Here is a 13,223-nt window from a genome sequence, read left to right as displayed (position 1 = left end):
ATCTGTGGAAATCTGACCTTTAAGTCCATGGTCTTTTGGACAAGCTGCCTTCTTCCTTAGAAGCTAAAACTCTAAAATGTTTATTAAGTTCTGGTGAGGGCGTTTTTGAAGTGAAAGCAAAACTATTTTTCTACTTTGTCTTTAATCTGATATCTGATGCTGGTCTTTAATTTTATAAGGAAACTGCTACCCAGATGAACTCAACCAGATTTAGAGTTAGTTTTTTGCTTCCATAGCCAGTACAAAAAAAGAATTTTTTCCCAAGATGTTTCTACACATATGACACTAGTGCCATTCACTGAGGTTCACTGTAAATACTTCATGCTATTCTCTGTTCTCTGAATATGTCATGATGACAGGAAATGAGGATCAAGTCTCCTAAAAATGGAGATATTGGCACCCTGGTTACAGGAGGCATATTTCTTTTTAAATTAAAATGTGCTTGAGGTACAGGAGACATGAAAATTTGATCAGCTCTTGACCTAATTTTTCAATCTTGAAAATTATACTGAGCTTAATTTCAGATCATCCATCTGCTTTTCATTTTTGATGTGCATATTGATATGGATATGCCTCTGTGCTTTCAGTGTAAATAATTGTGGTAGTAAAGCTCTTCAGAAGCAAATAGAGCCTGAGTGATTGTGTTTGCTGAAGCTGTCAATTATAATTCACAGAGGAATATCATGGGAGATGAGAGAGAGAGAGAGAGAGAGAGAGAGGCTGTATTTTTCCTTGTGAGTGTGCATAAATCTACTCTTTCTCAGCAGAAATCACTTTCTGAGGATATTAATGATCTTTCAACTATAGTTAGACAATTTCATAGGCACAAATAAAGCTATTTTTTTTCTCCTCCATCTTTTCGCTCCAGAACTTCAGTGGTGACTCTGTGTACTCTATTTCCTGTTTTTGTAACTTTGAGATTACACTGCTGCAGTATTTTCTATGACTGAACTTTAGATTTACACAAAACTAAAAATGGTTCAGAAGTTAGCAGCAGGCTTGTGAACCCTTCTCTCTGTGAGTACTGATCTGAACTGGGTAGTCAGTAGGAGGTTGCTCTTGAGCTAAAAACCTTAAGCTGGCACTCATCTGAAGAATTATTCTTTGACATGATAAGGTTTCAATAACCTGTGTTTATTGAAATTACTTGAGCTGCCAGGCACTGACCATGTAAAGGGAGAGGACTGTTGGCAGGTCTTTTTCTACACAAGGGTCCTTGCTTCAACCTTCTCCATGCCCTGATCTGTGGGATCCAGAGCAATAAAGGAAGCAGCTTGAGAAGTGATATTGGTGACTGAGTCCTGGCTATGTATGACTTCTGCCTGCAGTAAATTCTGATTTTTCCAGGGTTAGCTTGCTGCAATCCTTTTGGTCTATGTGGCTCACCTGCTTGTGTACTAGTCTAAACTGATCATCTAGTCTTTCTTGTGATCAATGGGGAGAAAGACTGATGATGATTAGTTGATTTATTGATATTTTGTAAGGTCAGATGGATGTTTAAGATAGGTGAGATGAATTGCTATCTATCCCTCAGTTCATTGACTTCATAGGGAGTCTCAAAACCAAATTTAGCCCACATACCTATTGGTTAAATAGCTCAAATTAGGTGAAGTGAATCTTACCCTTCACCTGCTGGTAGTGGTCTTTAAATCAAAACAAACCAAAACAAAACAAAAGGCACAAAGAGTTTAGGGCTGTCACTAGATTTGCACGTAGATTTTTGCTTTAAAGCATACCTGTTGATTTTTTTTTCCCATAAACAAACTTGATTTAAATCCTTTTCCCCCCCATCCTTCCAGCTTCTCCCTTTAAGCCACCTAGAAATCTAAGAACTTCAGATTCAACTATGTCAAGTTTCCGAGTGACCTGGGAGCCAGCCCCGGGGAGAGTGAAGGGATACAAAGTAACTTTCCACCCTACAGAAGATGATGGAAGTCTTGGAGAATTAATAGTGGGGCCTTATGACAGCACAGTGGTACTGGAGGAGCTTAGGTATGAATAATAATTCATGTCTTTTTTTTTTTTTTTTTTTTTAAAGCAACTTAGCTTAGGGCTTTGTTTGATTATCTGGGGTTGAAATGCCTCACCAAATCTACTGTAATTTAGAAAGTAATTTTGTCAATAAACTGTGTGGTTCTTGCTATGCAGTCTCTGAAAGGCACCTGTCAGGGCTCACATCATTTGTGATGTTCTCACAGGAACCAAAGTAAGTAAAGATGTGGGCTGAGGCTGTGTTCTGCATTTTGCATATGAGAAAGCTAATGAGACACTTGAGAAAGTTGGGATTTCTAAAGTTTTCTCCCAGAAGTTCATTACCTCATGTTTAAAAAAGCCTAGTTCAGTTCTTGTTTTAATTTCTCAGAGGCCTGGATTTATAACGTAAGCTTCAGACCATGTCAAAATCTCTTATGCAAATATATGAAAAGATTTAAAATAGGATCATTAATTACTATATTAGTTGTAAATGACCTGAAAAAATGATTGCAAATTTAAGTATATTGCCTAGAATAACCTTTTAAATTGTCAAAACTTTACTCTCTTTTGGAACATCTACTCTTTGGACTTCACATTTTATCACCTTTTCCATGGTGGATTTTTTGCTGTGAGAATTTCTTAAATGAAGTGTCAGCATTTAACTAGACAAATTAGTTACAGTACGTTTGTTTAACTATTGCAGGGCAGGAACTACGTATAAGGTAAATGTTTTTGGAATGTTTGAAGGAGGAGAGAGCAGCCCCCTGGTTGGACAAGAGATGACCACCCTTTCAGATACTACTACAGAACCATTTTTATCTAGAGGTAAACACTATTGAATTGTAGAAAAGGCAGCCTTGGGTTATGGATGGAAAAAAACCCCAAAATGTTTACCAGCATTTCCTTATCCTTTTTTAGTGCACATAAATTTATTTACAGGATTCTGTATATACCCTACTGTGATGACATAACCTCTGGTCTGAAATGACCATTAAGTATGTCCCGTTTCATTATTCTAGTCCTCTGCACCCTTTAGATGATCTTACAAAGATGATAACTCAGGCAACCCATGTTTTGCTGATTACTCAAAGCCATCTGCATTGAATTTTCAATCCATCCACATCTGTGTTAAATCACATAAGGTCAAATTCTTGAACAGAGATCATGGCTCATCTACAGTGGGGCTCACAGGAGTAGAACAAGGAATTTTGAGTAAATCTTTTGCCCTTTGCTTTTCCTTATATGGTGACTTTTCCTGTTAAGCCTCACAAGGTATAACAAAGACCTGATAGTAGGAAATGTCACAGTGTTATTGAGCATTATTTAATTTTTTCTGCAATCTAACCATTATTTAGTAGTTTTACTTTACTCTAGAAGGAGGAGGCTTAGTTCAGAAATGCAATTGCTGAGTGGTCTCCAGTATCTGTTTGGCAGTTTCTTCCTGTGTGGGTAAACCTTCCAGTCAAAATTTCTATGAGCATTATGATAACAGCTCCATCTGTGTGCTTAATGGGCCTCTGCATACTAATAGCTGTTCCTTGTGCTGACCACAATCTCAATTACTATTGAATGAAGAGAGTTTCATGTACCAGTCCTCCTTCATGGCATGCATAAAGAAACAGGCCTTTGCTTCTTAATAGCCAAGTATGCCTGTAGATGTAAAGGCTTCTCTCCTCTCCCTATTCAAGGCTTGCATAATCATCAGAGAGATTTTGGTGAGGAGAAAGGATGTAACTGCAAAGGCCTTTCAGACTGAAGTAAAGAAAAAAAAAGTTTTCTCATCTTTTACTCTACAATCTTTTTGTGAAGGTTAACTCTTTGATGACTTGTTCCCACACTGAAAAAAATATTCACCTCATGTAACATTATTGGCAACGTTTTTGGAAACTTTAAAGTTAGTTACTGTCAGTTGAATAAAAGAAGGTGAAACTGAGAAAAAGTACATAATAGGCTGTCAGTGACATTAGAGTAAAGCTGTAATAAGTCTGGCAGAAAAATAATTGCACCAGGAGTGGTTTGTTATTTTTTGTTACTGGAGCAGTAGCTGTCATTTCTGTCTCCAACATTATTTCCTTTGTGCTAGTTTTACTAATGCATGGATTTGAGTCATGGTTAATATGAAAAATGAATTTTATATCTGGGACTGTAAATGTTATAGTACCTTATTTATTAATAGGGGGAAAAAATCACCTATGGTGCCTTGCTAGGATTTTCCATGTGGGGAACAACGGTAGTTGGAAGAAACATAAAAGTCAAAATTGCTTAACCTTTATATTGCACATGAAGCTAACTTTAACTTCCATATTAAAGTTATGCATGCAATTTTTTGAACTAACATGGTTTTACTTAAACCCTACTTCCAACTGATTATATTGTCATGACTAAAGACTAGATCTATATTTTCTATGCAGAAGAGGATCATGCTTTTAACCCCCAGGTACATGGAATAGTTATATTCATGAGTCTACAGTGTTGGATCAGTTATGTGGAACATATATGAAATCACAATATCTTTCAACTGTGATGAGTGTGGCTGATTTTTCTCAATGGGATTTCTTCCATATAAAGACCAGAAGCTCTGATGGCGGGAAGCCAGAAAATTTGCAGCTGGTAACACAATCTACAAGAAAAGAGAGAGAACAAGACATTTTTTTATTTTTATTTTTTTCAAATGGCTGCGGATAAAATAATTGTGTCTGTCTGCTTTGTGTAAATATTTTGTGATTTCCCTTGTGATGAAAACAATATGATGCATATTTTATTCTGTAATTTGTAAAATTAAGATGTCTGAGAAAACTTTTTAACTTTTCAGAACATTGCAGCTTTATATAAATGTTTGTTCTTGTCCCCTATCTATCTCTTGACCTGCGTTTATGTTTGTGTTTCTTCTTTAAATTGTGTTCTTTCTTTCCTGGATGTGCAAATTTCTATATCACCTGTATTGGTATGTCTTCTTCCCCTGAAAATGCAGAAATGCTATTTATTTGAAAGCAGCTGTAATACATGCTATTAATTCCACTGCTACATAGTTGAAAATTAAGGAGTAGTTTAGCCAACCATGACAGACAAAAATACTGTAAATGTGGGTAATCTGATAGTGCTCCCTGCTATGTTGGTGATTAGTGTAGCAGTCTTTTATGCAGCCTCTGAAATGAAGTTGTCAACCATCCTTAGGGACCAAAACAGACAACTTCATGGCAATAGAGAAGAGCCTTAGCATTTGTGAATGCTTACTTATAAAAGGAAACATACACGAAGACATTTATACAGCTTTTGCCGTGGAACCAGTGTATAGTGTATAGTGTGAATAACATTCACAAAGAGGTCATACTTGGCAGAGTGACAGTGAATAAAATTAGAGCTATTTTGGACGCTAACTCATGACATATGTCACATAAAAGGGTAGGGAAAGAAAGCTATCATGCTAAGGCTGTATTTTTCTGGTTGAAAGCTATCATGGTAAGGCTATATGTTTCTGGTTTATATGACAGGTTTAGAATGTAGAACCAGAGCAGAAGCTGATATTGTGCTGCTGGTGGATGGCTCATGGAGTATTGGGCGGCCAAATTTTAAAACCATCAGGAACTTCATTGCCCGTATTGTTGAAGTTTTTGATATTGGTCCTGACAAAGTACAGATTGGTAAGTCCTTATATTCTGGAGGGAAAATGTGGTGTAACTGCTACACAGCCACGTAATAGCTGAGTAATTGTGTCTTTTTTTGTTTTTGTTTTTTTTTTTTTTTTTCCCCCCAGGTCTTGCACAATATAGTGGAGATCCCAGGACAGAATGGAATCTCAATGCTTACAGAACCAAACAGACTTTGTTAGAGGCTGTAGCAAACTTACCATATAAAGGAGGAAATACTCTAACAGGTATCTTACACTGCCAGAATTTTCCTTAATCTCCAATAAAAATAATTATAGTATTGTTCAGTGAGCTGAAATTTGTCCATAATGCAAGGGCTTTACAGTTCAGTTCAGTGTATTTGGAAGAGAAAAGATATAGCATGTAGACATATGAATTCAGTGGAAAAGTGATGGAAGAGAGTTTAGGTGATGTAGAGCTTAGGTTACTATTGAGGAGAAAGCTCTTTCATGTCAGCCTGGGGATGAGGACAAGATGAGGACCCAGAAGGGAGGCTAAAGGACATCAGATAAGAGGGTTATACATAAAAGGTAAGAGATTAAAAGGCTGAAGTCGTATGATTTGCCCTCTAGTCTAGCTGATTGCTTCTAGAAGGAAATAAATCATGAAATGATGTCAGTGTGAAACCACCAGAATTAAATACTCTCCTTACTATGACTTCTATATGAATATAATTTATAATGATGGTTACCTTTATACCATGCTAGGAATGGCCTTGGATTTCATCCTAAAAAACAACTTCAAGCAAGATGCAGGCTTAAGGCCCAGAGCTCGCAAAATTGGTGTCCTCATCACTGATGGCAAATCCCAAGATGATGTAGTCACTCCTTCAAGAAGACTCAGAGATGAGGGAGTGGAACTTTATGCAATTGGTAAGTATTAGTTAAAGAGATGCCCAGGGCCAAACCCCTTCTGCCTGTCTGCTAAATGCCCAGCAAAGTGGCCACATACCTAAGTATCTTCAAGGGTATTCAAAAGATGGGTTTAGGGACTTGAGTTCATGTCATTATGTTTAATGGCTATCATTTCTAACAAGCTTTGTTTTCATATCTTCTCTCTAAGGTATTAAAAATGCAGACGAAAATGAATTGAAGCAGATTGCAACAGACCCAGATGATATTCATGTTTACAATGTCGCAGATTTCTCTTTCCTGGCTGGCATTGTTGATGATGTTACCACAAATCTGTGTAACAGTGTAAAAGGTCCAGGTACATCACATTTTCAGTCTAATTCATCCTTTTTCCACTTTACATGCTTGCACTGCTAATTCCTTTTTATTACTTATTTGGAACACTGTGTAGCCTTGGGCTGTTTTTTCAGCTGCTAATGTGAGGAAGTTGTACAGACCACCTGATCAACCCTGCAGGGGTTCTTCTTTTCAACAATGATTGTGTTATATGTAACACAGCATGACATGGCTGGAGGTGCCTTCTTCTCTCCCAGAGTCAGGAAAAATGCTGCTCGTTATGTCACCTCCTTGCTTATTGTGGCAGGTTCTTTGACAATGCTCATCCAATAAAAAAAATGTCAGCAGCCTTGCTCTTTTCAGTTTGTCTGACAGCAAAGCAGAGCATGGAACAACAGTAATGTTAGTAATGTTAGTTAATGATTCTTCAGGGTTGAAAGTGGAGTAAGAATGATAGACAGCTTTTTTGGTCTTGAGGGTGTGATCATGAGCTATCTCTTCATTACAGTTGTTTCAAAAATTCCTGAGGAAACTGAAACATTAGCAAGTATATAAAGTATTTTCTTTTCCTAAGCAGTTTTTCTGGTCTCATATTTTTATTCCTGATGATAGAAGATAAATCAGTAATTTTAAAATTTTCTTCCACTTGTAGGTGATTTGCCACCTCCCTCTAACCTAGTTATTTCAGATGTGACACCTCGTTCTTTCAGACTAAGGTGGAGTCCACCTTCTGAGAGTGTTGATAGGTACAGAGTTGAATATTACCCTGCATCTGGAGGTAGCCCTCAACAGGTACTGTATGTTCCTATTGTCACTGTCCATAATAACCTTTGACTGACACATCACAATGTCATTCTGAAGTTTGTGTTGTGTATTGTAGCAAGACGAACCTCTTTTAGGGTACGGCGCTTCAAGGTCCAACCAGGTGTTCCAGCAGAGACTCAGGAACAGTGCTCCAAGCCTATAGTCCACACGGCTGACTAGCCTGGATCAGTGCTGTTGCTCTGAGAGCAACTGATCTCTCTGCTGGCTTGCTCAGGAGTGAGCTGAGGCTGTGAGTTTGAGCCTCACCTTTTATTGGCCCCCTAATCCTGCTCATGCGCAGTGGGGGCCCGCCCTAATCAGGCACAGGTGGGCTTAACACAAGCTCATGCTCACTCCCTGGCAATTAGTGGCACCTGATTGCCTCATTACACTACAGTGTATGATATAACAGTAAATGAAAAAAGGCTGCCATGGTCAAGAATATCATGCCTTGATAAGTGGTACACAGAATTACAAAAATAACAGAAAGATGACTTTGTCTTAAACTCATGAATCTGGGAGTAAAATCTATTCCTTAAAAAGAGTTGAGTGGTATTTTTAGTAATTCCTTTCCGTTTATATTCCATTGTCACATATTGATATATAGATGCCCTTTTAATACATTTCCTTGATAATAGAAAAACACAGTAGGTGCTAGAGGGTCTGAAATAGTGCTTGGATTAGTGCTGTATGATGGTGCTTTGAATCTATGCCTAAGCATGGCCTCCAAACTGTTTAGTACACAGGGTCAAACTCATCTTGTTGCTGTTCTCTATACAGAAAGTCAGTAACTTACAGCTCTTGATTCTAGGCCACTGGAATTGCTCATCACCCTCTTCACCCAGACAGGATGGCATTTTGCAGTGTCATTAGACATCTCTCTGTGCCTAACTGTGAACTTCCCCTCTCTGAATGTGGATTTAAAATTTTAACTTGGATTCAACTCCCGGAGAATTTAATCTTAATAAACTATGACCTCAGGATGTGGCTTTTGACTCGGATTGGAACAGCCATTCCAGTGCACACTGACTATACAACTTGATGGCTTGCTGGCATTTCTGTTCTGCAAAGTCTTGATAATGCTATATGCTATAGCCATCTAGATTATCCTGAGTGTTTAAAACTTTTTTCCAAAGTGTAAGATGTGTCTCTGGCACTTTCTTTGTGTTGCTGAGTAATATAAAAGTGTAAACCATGTGTGAAAATAGGATGCACAGTAAATGCTGCTCGATATATCCAACTCTATTGAAAGTAAGTGTCTGTCTGAGGTTTTACTGCAGTTTGCTTTGCAAAAATAATGGTACATTGTCAGATAAAACACACAGAACATTAAGACAATACTTATATTTTTAGTTCTATGCCACTGATTTCTGAAGAGTCTCACAAGAAATGATTTTTTTTCTTAGAGATAAGATTACAAATGCGTTTGTTATACAGTGGTTAACATTGCTTCTCTTTTATGTAGTTTTATGTAAGTAGGATGGAAACAACAACAGTTCTGAAAGATCTGAAACCTGAAACAGAATATGTTGTTAATGTGTTTTCTGTGGTAGAAGATGAAAGCAGTGAACCTCTAATCGGCAGAGAAACAACATGTAAGTTAGAAATGTAACTTGAATAACATTAACATCCAGTTTGGCATGTGGGAAACTGTCCAGCAGAACTCCTTGAACTATGGAATTTCTTCTTGGAGGAAACAAAATTTTTAATTTGAATGATGAAATTGTGTTATGTTTCACTGGGTGTACAAAACTTGTCCAAAAAACTTTAACAAAGTGAAATTTCATTGTGGTGTAAAATTTTTGCCCCAGCTTCTTTCCAGGCCCATAAGGGATGTCTGTTCAAGACTAGAGCAACAAGCATAAAATACAAGACAGAATTTATAAATTCCGGAAATCTGATCACATACAAACATGTATTCCTTCATTTTTATGCTGGATAATTAATTCCTGCTACTAGCAGCTGGAATACTATAGAAATTCATTCTGATTTTATAAGAGTAATAAAAAACCAGTTCAGCACAATTACATCACTTTTGTGAGACATAAATTAGCCACTATTTTTATACTATTAGCTGTTTATGTGATTGATTTTAGGTATATTATAATGAATGCAGCATTGGATGACTCTCCTTTCTTTTTAAATATATTAAGTGTTAGGCACTCATTTCAAATATTTGATTATTTTTTATTAGGCTTATCATAAACCCTTAAAGCATTTTTATAAAGTTTCTGGTAATTTTTTATGCTTATTTAATAATTTTAGAAATAGCATATAAAGAATAAAGTACAAAACATCCTTTTATAAGTACAGCCATGTTCTGTTTCATATTAGAGCATTAATGTGAGTTAACGTTATAATATATATAATATATTATTCAAGTGCAGAAGTGCAGACTTATAAGATAGTTTTAGCTGTGTATAGCAAATCTGTAGCACATTAAAAATTTGATGTTTCAAAAAAAATTTTTATTTCTTAAGCTAAGCACTACTTAAAATATCACTACTTGCAGATCACCTTTTTGTGTATTAGGGTACCCATAATATACCCTAACACACATGTGAAATATTCTCAGTGGAACTACCTGTGATGTGAAATATGGAAGGTGAAGAAGGTAAAGGAAATAAATTTATGTCTTTTATCTGGCAGTGCCAATCTCTTCAGTACGGAACTTGAATGTTTATGACATTGCATCAACTTCCATGCGAGTGAGGTGGGAACCTCTCAAAGGAGCTACTGGTTATACATTAACATATGAACCTGTGAATGCCACAGTCCCAGCCAAAGAGAAAGAGGTAAGAGAATTTTTGTCTTCATTCCTGGTACCCTAGCAAAAATAAATTTAGAAAGATGGATAGATTTTCTGGATATATCCTAAGAGTCAAAAGAGACTGGCATGTACTTCTCAAAGTGCAGTGAACTTACTGGGATATTGTATACAATGACATCAGTCAGGAAGCTGTAAATGTACTGTGAATCCCACAAACAAAATTCCCTTGAAGTTAAATCATTGCTTGCTTTTCTGCCATTGCTTTCTCCAGTTTTTAAACATGGTGTGTTATTTTTCATGTGCAGATGCGTGTTGGACCGTCAGTGAATGAGGTTCAGCTGGTAGATCTCATCCCCAATACTGAGTACACTTTAACAGCTTATGTATTGTTTGGTGATATCACCAGTGACCCACTCACCACCCAGGAAGTCACATGTATGGACACCTTGATTCTTTGCTTTGTTATAATTTCAGCAACATTTAACTTTTTTTTTTTTACTTTTTTTTTTATTATTATTCTCCCCAACAGTTTTTATATGTTCCATTTTGTTTAAGGACATCTTTCCCATGTTTTATGTATATTCTAACACTCATGCATTTCCAAAAGATCTTAAAGGTACTTTAAATGAAAAAGGACAATCCATTAAAAGAGCAACAAAATGTTTTTTTTCCTTGAACAATGAAAAGAGTTGGCTTGATAATCTTGATAGTAGAGTAGTTTTAAAAGATCTCATTTTTGTTTGCATTAACTTAGAAACTTTGTTCCCAAATTCAGACATTCTTAAGTACAGTAAATGCCAAAGAAACATGTGATACCCAGAAAAAATAACCTAAACATGGCTTCCTTTTTAAAAAAACCTTTCATTAAGCATCTTTCCTTAAACATTTCTTACTGCAGAGGTTCTTTTCTGGACTAGATGCACACAATGTAGTTATTCTTACATTCTTATATTGTTAACAAAAATTAAACCCTTAACTGTACACAAAAAGTGACTGTTTTTACCAAAGTCATGATCTTAAGCACTGATACTTGTAAAAGCATTGTGCTTATAGTTTACAAAGGTCAGACTGCTGTAGTTTATATCTATTTTGCTCGTTGCTGGAACAATGAGCTATTTAAGCTGTCTCTTCTAATGGCCATAGCAATGAACTTCCCAGAGAGTTATTGCCTCCATTTCAATGGAATGCATGAAAATAATTGAATTCCTGCTGTGAGAGACCTATACCTCTGGCATGGGTAACATTTTCACTTACTACTGTCATTATTTTTACAGTACCTTTGCCCGGACCTAGAGGATTAACAATTCAGGATGTTACTCACAGCAGGATGAATGTTCGTTGGGATCCTGCCCCAGGGAAAGTTCGAAAATACATCCTAAGATACAAAATAGCTGATGAAACTGATGTAAAGGAGGTAATGACAGAAACATTTTTGAAAATACCGTAAGAGCTAGGTTACTAAATTAATAGTAAAAGTAGTATTATAAGCCACCACTGAGAATAAACAATATCAGCTCATGATGCTTGCAGTCAGGAAAGGGTATTATTTTCATGGAAACCGAATAAGCATGAGATAGATTTCCTCTGTATTCCCCTCATCCTCCTCCTCCAGAGAGGAAAAAGCCTCAAACTGACTGAAGAGTTTTCCTGTGCTTTGATAAACAGGCATTTTTAGTCCCTGCCTAAGTGTTATCTTGCCAAGCTCTAAGAATAGCCTACTGTTAGGAGGGTAGTATTGTGGAGTAAAGGTAGGTTAGTCCCTTTGCCCACAGTCAGAACCTGTGTGAGCATTTTTAGAGATGTCTGAGGTATGTGCAAGCTTCCCATAATTGCACTGCTAAGCATGAATCAAGTCTTGGAGGACAAATATATTTTTGTCATATAATGAGAATTTTCTGGAGATGCAGTCTGCATCCTCGTTTCCAAAAGAATGAAGCAATGAAAGATCCACAAATAGTACCAGTATCTGAGACAATATGCTTTGCAAGGGAGTTAGTGAGTAGCACTTAACATTCAGGTGTAAATTTTGGAGTAAATGGCAAAATTTAGTGCAGAATAGTTTTCTGTTTCTAAGTACAGGAATTTCTGCTCTTTAATCAAATGTAGAGTCAGACCAATTTGCAGATGTTAAATCACTATTTTTTATTCTTAGGTGGAACTCGACAGACTCAAAACTGGTGTTACTCTCTCTGACCTCTCCTCTCAAACACTCTATAATATAAAAGTTGTTGCTGTATATGATGAAGGAGAATCCTTACCAATAAATGCTGAAGCTGTCACTCGTAAGTTTTCCTAATAACCTTCCTTGTGGTTATTTTGAGTGTGTAAGGAGAAAGAAAATGCTCTAAGGAAGAAATTTTTTTTTAGTTTAATTCTCTCATTTTACCTGTTACTTGTTTCTTCCCAGTGGTTATAATATTTTCCTCCTTAACCTGCAGCTAACCTCTATGAAGTCTTTCTAAATAAGCTATGGCAGAATTGCAGCACTTATTTGGCTTATATAAAGAATTTTAAGATGTGGGAGAAATACATGCAGAAGCTTGACCTATGTGTGTGGGAGTTCATAATCACTTTTTCTAATTCCAAAATGTAAGAGCAAGGACTTCAGGTGCTGTGAGCAGGCATTTGAGTTGTGACCTCTACTGAGGTCAGCAGAGCTATGTCTGCTATACCAGGGGATGGCCTGGTGATGTTACTCCATGAAGGACAATTTGATTAGTGTAGGTGAACTGGGTTATGCTATGCTATTTTGTTGTAATCATTAGAAGTATGGTGACTGAGAGATGAATCTTCTCCATAATCTTCTAAATACTTTGAGTAATTCCTGTGTTCAACTGTATT

The 13,223-nt window shown here is 36.7% G+C and overlaps 1 protein-coding gene across 1 annotated transcript in view; it reads left to right on the top strand.

Moving 5' to 3' along the window:
- COL12A1 (collagen type XII alpha 1 chain) overlaps nucleotides 1-13,223 on the top strand; it is a 99,610-nt gene that overhangs the window by 36,568 nt on the left and 49,819 nt on the right. Inside the window, exons 16-27 of the mRNA XM_030447087.1 lie at nucleotides 1,800-1,992; nucleotides 2,678-2,799; nucleotides 5,466-5,615; nucleotides 5,729-5,848; nucleotides 6,329-6,493; nucleotides 6,684-6,830; nucleotides 7,461-7,600; nucleotides 9,078-9,207; nucleotides 10,262-10,407; nucleotides 10,688-10,817; nucleotides 11,657-11,796; nucleotides 12,535-12,664. Coding sequence (XP_030302947.1) covers nucleotides 1,800-1,992; nucleotides 2,678-2,799; nucleotides 5,466-5,615; nucleotides 5,729-5,848; nucleotides 6,329-6,493; nucleotides 6,684-6,830; nucleotides 7,461-7,600; nucleotides 9,078-9,207; nucleotides 10,262-10,407; nucleotides 10,688-10,817; nucleotides 11,657-11,796; nucleotides 12,535-12,664 — 1,713 coding nt within the window. The remainder of the gene's footprint in view (nucleotides 1-1,799; nucleotides 1,993-2,677; nucleotides 2,800-5,465; nucleotides 5,616-5,728; nucleotides 5,849-6,328; nucleotides 6,494-6,683; nucleotides 6,831-7,460; nucleotides 7,601-9,077; nucleotides 9,208-10,261; nucleotides 10,408-10,687; nucleotides 10,818-11,656; nucleotides 11,797-12,534; nucleotides 12,665-13,223) is intronic.

The sequence above is a fragment of the Calypte anna genome, chromosome 3 (genome assembly GCF_003957555.1).
Source record: "Calypte anna isolate BGI_N300 chromosome 3, bCalAnn1_v1.p, whole genome shotgun sequence".
Lineage (NCBI taxonomy): Eukaryota > Metazoa > Chordata > Aves > Apodiformes > Trochilidae > Calypte > Calypte anna.
This window is presented reverse-complemented; position numbering and strand designations above follow the sequence as displayed.